Consider the following 11,143-nt stretch of genomic DNA (forward strand, 5'->3'; position numbering starts at 1 on the left):
AGCCCTCAACACCTGCTCCGCACTCTTTGGCTTCGACTCAGACGATGAAAGTAAGTAGGCTGGATGCAGGGATCATATCAAGTGTATAGAGTCTAACCTGGACGTTAGCATCCCAATGTCTCCCTCAACAAAAGTCAATGGGACTATGCAATTGGATTTTGTATTATGACAAACAAATAATTATAATACATACACATATTTTTCCAAGCAGGATACTCCGCACGTATCAACAACACTTTTATAATAGTTGTAGTAATAGTTAACGTTATAAACGGACTACTTCCTGGAAACATAGCTTTGCGTCACCACTGCTCAGCTGAAGGCAGACTTGTTTTTGCCCGTGATGACGTTTAGTAGTCTCATTTAGCCACTTTAGCGTTAGCATCCGCAGTTTGTATGACTCATAGAAGCTTTAGACATTCACCTGTGGTGTATTAACTCACTTATTTGTTGTCCTAGAACATAACATGAACATTTCTTAAGCTTGCGTTCACCACACATCTTATTTCAGACGTCTAACCAAAGAAACATTTAGACGAGGGAACGGAAGCGCTGAACTCATTTCTGGGTTTTAGGACTCTCATGAACCACTGGATGATCTTTGTTTTATTTGTTTAGGTTAGTAATGACTGAAGAGGAGCTGTAACCATGGTGACCACTCTACTCTGCCACCGGGCTCAGGGCTAGCATCAAGATGGAGGAAGACTCTCATAATACTACAGTACTCGAAAGAAAGAGGAGATTTGTGCCAAAATAGCTAATTTGGGGATTTGTATTTCTCTAACTGATGAAACCTTTTCGAAGCAATATTTTGCATAGTTCAAACTATATTTTAACACATTTTTTTCAAAATATCATATAAGTAAAATCATAAACTATTTAAAAGAACTAAACCTGTGATAGTTACCATGTTTTCACTTTCCTCTTCAAACAAATACTATGTTGGTTACTGCATTTTTTTATTCCACCAACAGAAGTCCAATATTTGAAGGGTTGTCTTTTGCTTGTCTTTCAGTTTGACCCGTTAACACTATCAGGTGAATGTCCCTGTCGCTCATATACTGGTTAGTGAGCCTGACATTTTTTATTCAAACCACTTGTTCAGGTAGTTTTAATTTAAATATATTGTTTTACTCACTTCACTAAGCCTTTATTCGATCAAGTGGATTTAAAATGTGCTTTTGATTTGAATCAAAGGGACAACTATGATTTACTTTACACTGTAATCTATTTTGAAGAAAAAAAAGCAGGCATTAAGAATCTGGCTTTGAATATGTTTTCTCTTCCTGACTTGCTGGCAGCACTTGAAATTATTTCCTTTAATGGCTTCTGCTCTTGATTTGAACCTTTTTATGTATTTACATACACTATATCATGAGCAGTATTTTTAACTCTATGAACTATTGTATCAAACCACACTAATGGATGGAAAGATGAAATGTGTTCTCAGTGTAGCGTGTTTGTTCAATGACTGTCTTCCAATCATACACTGGTTTGAGCTTTGGTAAAAAGTGTCACTACTAATGACTAACAGTAGATATGTGGTGGTTGTACATCTATACTGTTACAGTATTTATTTCTAAATAAATCCTCCAAAGTAACTTTTGAAACTAGGATTTCCCGGGTTGGGTTTGCCAACAAGTCTTCTGACAACAGGAGTCTAATTTAAAATGTCTGAAACCCTGCGATCATGCCTTTGTAAAGTCACACTATTATTCTGTACAATGCGACACATATTTATAACTTCATTAGTGCCAAGAACAAATCAGTTTTGCACTGTCGGTAGAGATACAATTTAAAATCTCTGTCATTTTGAATTTCTTTTTTAATTCAGTTTAACCTCATGTTATGTATATACTTTTGAGATACTCTGTAAAAGTTTGTATATGTGTATTCTTTTTTACGGGACTGCACTTAAACCTGCTTATTTATATGTAAAAATGTTAATATATTAGATTTGTAAATGTAATGATGATTTCCCATCTATTTTTCATTTAAAAAAAAAAAAAGGGATTTCATTTGTTGAATAAACAAATGAAACTAAACGTTGTCATTGGTTTAATACAATAATGTATTCACATAAGTCAACAACCCGTTTTTTTCTGCTTCAAAAGAAAATGCAGTGAGATTACACAGTAAGTAAGGAGACAGTTAAGTTCAGGCATTGCATATTTATTGTTGACAAACATATTGCTTTATTGTTCACCCCAGGAAAGAGGAAATAGAATATATTACAATTTCTTTTTTTAAAAACTTTTTGCGTCACATTTTCCTGATACACAAGGTTCTATCAGGGAAAATCTAAATACGTAAATAAAATGTACTTGTTCAGTCCAGTTTAGCCAACAAAGTGTATTTTACCATCAGTCACTAAACAATAGAGTAACATGAACTTAGGTTATATTCTCAATCTATTGCATTCCAATAACAGGCTCTAGAGTTGACGGGCTGTCCGGCTACAGAACAGCTTTCAACAGTTTCCAGAGTCGTGCAGCGAATGCATTCCAGTTTTTAACACATGCTTATTTCACCATATGCTCTCGTGCTGCTTATAGTTTAAGGACTAAGAGACGATGTCTTAGCAAAGGAATATGGAGAGAGATGGACATGTTATACACAACATGCATCGATGACATCAGACACCCTAACATCGTTTGCTCACATTTTCATTTGACCTGAGATAAGAAAATCCTTCAATTATGGAACCAAAGGTAGGTCCTGTACAGATTTAAAGGCAGAAACCCTAAAGTAATATAATCTACACACAAACTGCTACATTTAATTATATTCATGACTACTGATCTGGGAAATAAAACAAACAATAATTCAAGACATTCACTTCCCGCAGACACCCTTGAAATATCTGGACAAACTGCCCATACATCTCACACTGACCAACAGTTAACTTTTTTGTTTGTGAAAAAAACAGTACAAACATGTCTGAAAAGCATTCAAAGTTGGTGATACACATGCAAAGTGTCAGAGTGCTTCCCAAAGGGGTGTAGCTATGATACATATTTCTAGAATTCAAAATATTATATATATACACATATATATATATATATATACACACACACAACTAAATGGCTGCGCTTAAAAACACAGCAGTTGTCATTTCAAATGGAAGACCTGGATCAAAAAGAGAGGGGTGGACATCCATGTAGGCTAACAAAGTAAGGAAGTAACAAAATAATTAAAAAAATTATCAAGCCATGCAAAAGCACTGTATACAAGATTTTCTTTTATAATAAATTAATTATCATAGTTTTTTTGTTAAGAGCTTCAAATAATGTTATCTTGTTCTACAGCCAGAGGCGAAGTTGTCTTTATATTTCAATATTTAATATCCATAAGTTGGATACTAATGTTTAATTTCCACAGCTTGTAGTTTCTTTACCTGTATTTTAAAACATTGGAGAATGAGGAGAATCTGCAGCTGCTAAACTTGAATGTGTATGTTTGTTATTTAAAAAGGGCTTCAATATGGCTTTCCAAGGCAGGGTGTGTGTATCGCCTACCTCTGCTCTGATTAAATGCTCCACATGAACCGCCTGCTGAGTGTTGTATTGGACTGAAGAGGGTGGCAATCTATGACTCCTGAGTTGCTGACATAGTGTTGAGGACATGGAAGCCATGTTGAGAATTGTTAAATTATTATACAGTATGCTTTTAGTTCATTTTTGAATTTCCTTTCTAATTCAAAGGTTGAAGTGCGTGCCCAAGAACAATCTGAAGAAATGGTACATTTTTGTAGGACAGTTAGATTTTCTTGTCTTACTACAGTACATACAGTATTTGGGTAAATGGTGTTTTTTGCAGAAAAAACACTAGTCTATTTTGTCATTGTTTTCCCTGAATTACAAAAGTCAGATTTCATGCGATCTAAGTTGTGGTGTTGTTTATGAAGTAGGTCCATATCCGATTTTAAGAATTTAGACCAATTACAATAAATATTATAGATTTTGTTTCTCAACACACTAAATTCAGTCTTAGGGTAGGGGTTCGATTACTCATTTGGGAAAGTTTCAGGATAAAATTGAACATAGTACAATAATAACGGAAGTCAATAACATCTTAATTTCTAAATAGCTCGATTATTGTTGCTTCAAACCAATGAAAGCGTTGATGTTCAACTCATACACAACGTATGACATTTAAACACGGGGGAGAAGTATGAGTCTGGGACAGTGCAAACGCGCCCCTCTCACCACTTGAATGTACAGTTTGTTTTGCATAACGTCGATTTGCATGGTTGAGGACCAGTGGATTGCATTTGTGAAACACATGGTCACCGTTCTGGTTTCAGAGGAGATGCAGCTCAGTAGGAAGTGGACAGAAGCAGAGACACACTGGAGCAGCAGAGAGATGCTCAGTGTGTGCCGTTGGTGCTCCAGTCGTAAGGGAGGAAGATGACTTTGGTCTTCCCAGCAGATATCACATCCTGCAGGCTGCTCTTCTTCGGGGAGTCACCCATGTGATCCAGCACCCACTTCAGCAGCTGTAGAGAGAGAAAACAGTCTTAATGGATGGTATTTATTCACAATTATCATCGAAATATGATTAAGACACTGGCAACGTCAATTTTGTTAAAAAAATATTTGTATTGCATCATACTTTTGGTACAATTTAATACAAAAAAGTATAGTATTTCTACTTTAACTTGTGAAAAAATAATTCAATATTTCTTCCACCACTCCTGTGATTCCAGTTTTTGAAAAAAAGACTGCGCAGGGGTCAGTTGGGAGTCAGAAGTACCTTTTCATCCGTTCCTCCAAAGTCAGCTTTGTACCACTTGAAAATCTGACTGAGTCGCACTTCTCTTTTCCCAGAATCCACCAGGCAGGAGTCATCGTTTTCCAGGAAGGCCTCTGCTGCTGTGCGGAGCTGGCTGTCGATGTCCTGATAGGGTAGATAAGATTTTTAATTACCAGATATGTTGGAGATATACTTAATGCATATTGCTGAACTCTGCTCACCTTTGGAGTGTATGTTTTGATGGGTGGGCAGCCCTTTGCTCCACAGTTCAAGGCAAAGTGAATGAGGGGCTCAGCGTCTGGAAGCGCCACCTAGTGGACAAAATGAGAAATACAACATTACTCTAGTTATTCTGTCCAAAAAAGTGTCTATCTTGTGAATTATTTAAATATTCTACTGTGATTTAACAGAATGTCTGAATACCTGTAGTCGTGGGTCTGTTTTGGAAAAGGGCCTTAATAGCTGAGCCATTCCTCTTCTGTTCCCTCTCAGAACGCCGTTCTCAATGTCCTGTAGTGTGAACAACTCTCCTCCAATCAGGTAGCTCACATAGTTGAAGAACTACATAAGGGACAGGAACACAATATATATTTGTAATCGAAGTACATGTATCAAATATTAAGATAACACAACCATTTATGTCACTTCATTTGCATGTTTATCTTTAGATTTCACTCTGGATGTAAAATAATGTACATTCTGTACATCATAGGCGATACTGGTTAAAATCAGCATAAAGAAATGGCTAATCTCAACTTCAACATAGAAACATTATCTAAGCAATATTGATATCTACATATTTTTTGCAGCACTATTTCAAAGTATTAAGAAACACAAATATTTTCATATTGTATTTTCAATTACAGTGAGGACTATGGGCTATGAGGACTTCAGGAGACCCTGTAGCGTCTTAAAGTGTGGCTGGGTGACCCTACTTTGTATCTCTGCAGCATGTTGGTGGGGGCCCCCAGGCGGAGGTTCCCGTGGATGACCAAGGCGTTGTAGATGTTGATGAAGAAGGCCAGCTTCTCCTCCCTGCTGAGAGAGAGCAGCTCAACCCGCTGCAGCTGGATGGCCAGCTCACAGTACCGCTCGAAGGCAGGGTCACCTGACATGCCCTTGTAGTCCACAGACTGGTGGAGCAACAAGAAAACATACAGTACCCTGTTTCACAAATATGCACAGGTTAACAAACCCATCTCTAGGAGCCAATTAACACAGTGGGTATAAAGGTAGGAACCAATGTTCGTGGTTAGAGGTTCCGGAACACACACAAACACGGGATTACAAACATTTGCTAAAAGGTATTGTGTTAACCGTAATATTGTGTATGGTGAATAATCAAATGAAGCAAGTTAAATGGACACCAGTAAAAAGGAAATAAATAGACTGTATTTAACTGGAAACTTTGTATCTGACTTTTATTCACCTGGCAAACTTTATGTGCGTCAATTACGCAAACATAGCGGATCCTCAGAGGCTTAAAGCGTTGGCTTAGCCTCTACATCATCAATTATATTTGCACTTATATGTGTTAAAAAACAAAGTCTATATTTTGTTTGACCTTTTTAAGTTATAGCAGAAAAGGATAGACCTGTAAATAAACCTGTTTGTCTCTAAAACACCAAACCTCCCCTAACATTCACCTTCCAAGTGCAATAGTATGCAGTGTATGCCATCTAATCATAACCAGTTACAAATCAACAGACAGATGAAAACACTCTGCGTCTCCTTACCTTGCCGTCAGCAGAAAGATGTTCAGAGAACAATTTCAGGATCAACTCCCGTAAAAGCAAAGACAGCTCGGCAGCTGAGAGAGAGAAAGAGATAGAGAGAAGGGTTTTAGATTAAACAGTGTTCTTTGGTGAGACCAACAAAACCAATATCTGAAAGGTGAAAGCAACTGTGTTAGCAAAGCACCATACATGTCTGGTGAGTGTACTCAGCGTAGCTGTGAAATAATCCATGGGGGAAAAAAAACGAAATCATTTTCATAAAGATCAGGCAAGTGTTGTCTACAGATAAGATACTTAGTACCTGTGGAAAAAGAGAGCACTGCAAATGAAGCATAATAATGCTAACACTTACTAACAGTGATTATGGTCACCTCTGTGTTCAGCACGGAGTAGTTTGTTAGTTAGCCTCTGGAGGTGAGCAACATTCAGGTATAAATACAACGCACCAAACGTCTAAGCACGACCAAAGAACAAAACACTTGGGAGAAGAAAATAATCATCAGAAGATGTCACCAAACCTGCAGAAAGCAAACATGGGTTTGAAATAGGGCTTCAATGATATACATTTTTTTCAGGCCAATTTTCCCTTTTGATCAAAATCAATGGATGAGGTTTCTGACAGACTAAATAATTATAGCACTGAATTTACAATATAACATTACAGACTTAAAAAAAAATCTAACTACAGCTTAATTCTAAGGGTCAAGCATGGACATTTCTGTCCATAATTTATCATAAAAGGCCATATATACACAAGATATATCATTAAGCCCTACCTTGGTTCGCCCCACCACAAAGCTCACAGACATAATACACACCCCCAAGCCTCCAAAGAGTTCATAAACCAAAGCCAGCAGCAGCAGAGAGAGGACAGGGGTTAGAGAGCACTGGAGGTCCCCATTCAGCCTGAGTCTACAATATGAGTGCGTAAGCCCCAGAGCCGGGTCTAGTCCTGACCTACCCGGGATGGGGATGCAGGCGGCCATCCGTCCTGCGTTGAGGGCTGAGTGAGGGTCGTGCTCCAGCAGCCTGTACAGAGCGTCTCTCCCCTCTCCAAAACAGCCTTCCTTCTCCCCACAGCCACGCACACTCACCATGTACTTCTTCTGCATCATGGCCTGGCCAGTGCTACAGGCCTCAGCCCTGGCTGGCACACACACGCCACAGACAATTTGTATCAATCAGGGCATCAGATTATGCTATTAACTGCTTTAGAATCAGAGTGACAGGACGCTGAACGCCTGTTTGACTGCAGGTCCACAGCCTTACTCACCCATGCCCTTCTCTTTGTGCAGCCAGTCAACCAGCTGGTCACTGGAGAAGCTCTTTTTGTGTACTGTCAGCCCCTTCCTATGACTGCCAATCACATTGCCATGTTTGAAGTTCTCTACCAGGTCCGCCAACTCATCTCTCTCACACACAAACTCTGTGAGGGTCAGCGACATATGTACAAACACAGAAAATGTTGTTGGTGGGAAAGGTGGCAAATTAGTTTTATCAGGTTATAGCTTATCCTTTTCTCTTTGGTTATTGTTTTTTTTCAGTGTTGCGTCTACTATTTGTATTAGTTTGTTGCTATGTATTTGTGACAATTTTGTTTTTGTTTACATTGTACAGTAGTACATCATTGTTTATTGTTCCATGTGTAATTTCACACATTTTCTGACCCTTATATTTTGCTTGTTTTGTCTTTCCTTGTTTTATTTTAACTAGCTTTTCATTTTTGATGTTTTTGTGTAGACCCCAGGAAATAAAGGAATAATCCAGCATGGCTGTTCATTTTTTTTTGTATTTAAAGAAAGAAAGACCAAAGAAAAAAAACATACCATAGAGTTTAGGACTATTTAACTTAAAAAGATTAAATGTTTTTGCCCTTTTAACACACAACATGTGGTAAAACATATTTAAACGGGAAATATCTTCACTATATCTACTTATTTGGATAAAAGAATTGGGAAACTACAGTGGTTCATTCAGATTAACAACTTGCGTGTCAGATTCTCTCCTAATAACATGGGGCTGCTATAAAGTGGCCTACATGCTCCTCATAGCAGCCAAATCTGGACAGAATTACTGAAATACGTCAACGGTATTGTAAGATTTTTTTTAATCAAGACTGTCAAGGGAGTAAAAAACAGATGGAATGTGTTAACATAATGATATAATTAAAAGGTATTCTGTTTCTGTAGGTCAAAGCTGTGTTTGTGTCTCTTTGGACAGACTTTGTTTACACTGTAGGAGGTTAAAGCCAAACAGGTAGTGTGCTGCCAGACGGAGTGTCATGTTTCCTGTATCAACTGTGTGTGTTAGCAAGAGTGACACACACATCTGCTGTTACCCAAACACACCCCTCAGTGTGGTTCATTTCACCATCTCCTTTCTGAGCACAGTAAACCATCTGATTTTTTAAAAATACACTGCAAGATAAACACACCATGAAATGTGCATTCAAATAGGGTTAAGGCATTAAGTACAGCAGTGTAAAATGTATTTCTGCACACAGTCTCTAACAAATGATATTGCAGGCAAAGAAAATAACTTTAATTGGGAAAAGGAAAAAGTGTTTTGTCAGAACCTGAATCCCTCACCTCCATCCGTCTCCCCCGACGTGCTCTCTGTTGGATTCTCCTCTGGGAGGGGGGGGGCGTCTGCTGGAAGAGGCTCTTTCTTCACAACATTCACCAGCCTCTGCAGCTCTTCAGGAGCCTGGGGACAGACACACATGCAGGTTTAACAAGTGTTTGATTTGTTTTTCTATGAATTTAAATGTATGTGTACGGGATGGGATTAGAGTGACATGAAAACAATTTTTTGGGGATGTGAAAAAAATATATATATTTATTTTTCACATCCCCAAAAAATTGACCTGACTTTTTTTCTCAGAATTCTGACTTTAATTTCAGAATTCTGACTTTTTTCACATCCCCACATTTTTGTTTTCATGTGGCCCTAATCCTCTTCTGTATATGTTCGACTTTTTGGTATACATAACATTTTGGACTGTTTGCTTTGCCAAAATGTTATTGGATATATGGCATAGGCTTAGGCATGTTCTTTGTATTGTTGTATTTAGATTGTGTGAAAAACAAAGTACATGTATGGGCAAAATGGTTAAATAATTCAAAAGAGTTAAACCACAATTTCAAAAATTTGTTTTTTCTGCAATTAGATTTTTTTTTACGGTTACACAAAAAAATGTTATACATTAAACTTAGTTTCTTCTCACCATTTTCTGAAGGTCATCATTCCCGCCTACATGAATGTTGTTGAAGAAGATCTGAGGCACGGAGCTGCGTCCGGTCAGCTCCTTCACCCTGGCTCTGAGCTCCGGATGCTTCCCCACATCCACGTCACACACTGGGACCCCCAGACCCCCCAGGATGGCTTTAGCCTGCACACAGTGTGGACAGCCCTGGATGGAGTACACCGTGACCCGGCCCAGAGAACTGCTCTCAAACTCCTCCATCTGCTGCAATAAAGGAAACATAAGAAAGATAAATGTTTTAAACTTGGACTGCCAGATAAAAAAAAAAAAATTCTGCACTCCCTGTTTTTCCTGATCAACGTTGTGATTCACAATCACATGTGTACTTTATTCAACACATTTAAATGTTGTTGAATTCCAATGTATAAGCGACATATCTTTTGGCCTGAATAAAGCTTTAAACAATTGCATTTCTCTGGGTTAGCATGTGGATTCCAATTTTGACTTTTTCAAGTTTTTATATCGTTGAAAGTGTAATTCTACGCTTTTTTGGCTTTTTGTGTTATTGGGTAGCTCCATATTGTCTGTGTTTTATTCATGCATGAAGAGTTGGTTTCTGTAGCTTAAAGCTAGTTAGGAGCAAGACTTTTGTTTGAATGATATTCGGAATAATATTAAAAAACAGTTTTGAACCCAATCATTTCCTCTATCCGTATGAAATAATTTGATGAAATATTTAACAAAAAATCAATGTTACAAATATGAAGAAATGTATAATGCAACGTCAGAAAATATATTCAATCCTAATTCCCTCTACTTAGCGTTTCAGACTCTTGAAAGACTGATTCAAAAATATTTTAATAGTGTGATTTGCCTAAATGTGAAAAATGTTTGTTTGTATACCTCCACTTTACTTGTTGACACTTAAAGCATTACATTTGGTAGTACAAAGAAAACTGCAGGTTTAAAATGTATGATTTATTCTGACTTCTATTTAGACAAGAACCAGGACATAATTTAGTTGGAATGCTGTTAACAGCATTCCAACTAACTGTTCTTCTACGGACAACATTTTTATTATTATTCCGCTGGGTTATTTTGGCCCTCTTCTCCTCCCGCATTGAACATCTCAGAAACTCCGTTCAAACATCAAAACGTTCAGCTCGGTCGGGAATCGATTGCTATTACTTTTCTCATTCATAACTTTCATAATTCCAGAGATACATCCCATAATACATCAAATTTTTAACATTGAAGTCAATGGAGGAAATCGTCAGACTTCAACAAATCTTCATGCGACTTCAACTGCTAACTGTTCATTCATACTTTCACTCAGAAACCTCATTCCAACTTTAAAATGTTACACATCTTTCTGACATAATTCGTGTAAAACAACTTTTAAATCTGATTCCTACTTTTAGAGATATTAAACATTGTTCAGACCTTG

At 37.6% G+C, this 11,143-nt stretch overlaps 1 protein-coding gene across 2 annotated transcripts; it reads right to left on the reverse strand.

The window, feature by feature from the left end:
• Positions 1-2,151: 2,151 nt before the first annotated feature.
• On the reverse strand, positions 2,152-10,109 carry LOC104947172 (uncharacterized). 2 transcript variants are annotated; one of them, XM_010773137.1, is made up of 10 exons: positions 9,718-10,109; positions 9,080-9,197; positions 7,765-7,917; positions 7,453-7,638; positions 6,492-6,565; positions 5,691-5,888; positions 5,179-5,316; positions 4,977-5,066; positions 4,756-4,899; positions 2,152-4,498 (listed from the first exon to the last, which is right to left on the reverse strand). In XM_010773137.1, exons 1-10 carry the CDS (start codon positions 9,976-9,978, stop codon positions 4,370-4,372), a joined length of 1,491 nt encoding a protein of 496 aa, XP_010771439.1. In that variant the 5' UTR covers positions 9,979-10,109; the 3' UTR covers positions 2,152-4,369. The 2 variants fall into 2 exon arrangements, with proteins under 2 accessions (XP_010771439.1, XP_010771440.1); XM_010773138.1 differs by lacking the exons at positions 7,453-7,638; positions 7,765-7,917.
• Between the last annotated feature and the right edge of the window lie 1,034 nt (positions 10,110-11,143).

Source organism: Notothenia coriiceps, unplaced genomic scaffold, assembly GCF_000735185.1.
Source record: "Notothenia coriiceps isolate Sejong01 unplaced genomic scaffold, NC01 NC01_scaffold00012128, whole genome shotgun sequence".
Taxonomy (NCBI): Eukaryota; Metazoa; Chordata; class Actinopteri; order Perciformes; family Nototheniidae; genus Notothenia; species Notothenia coriiceps.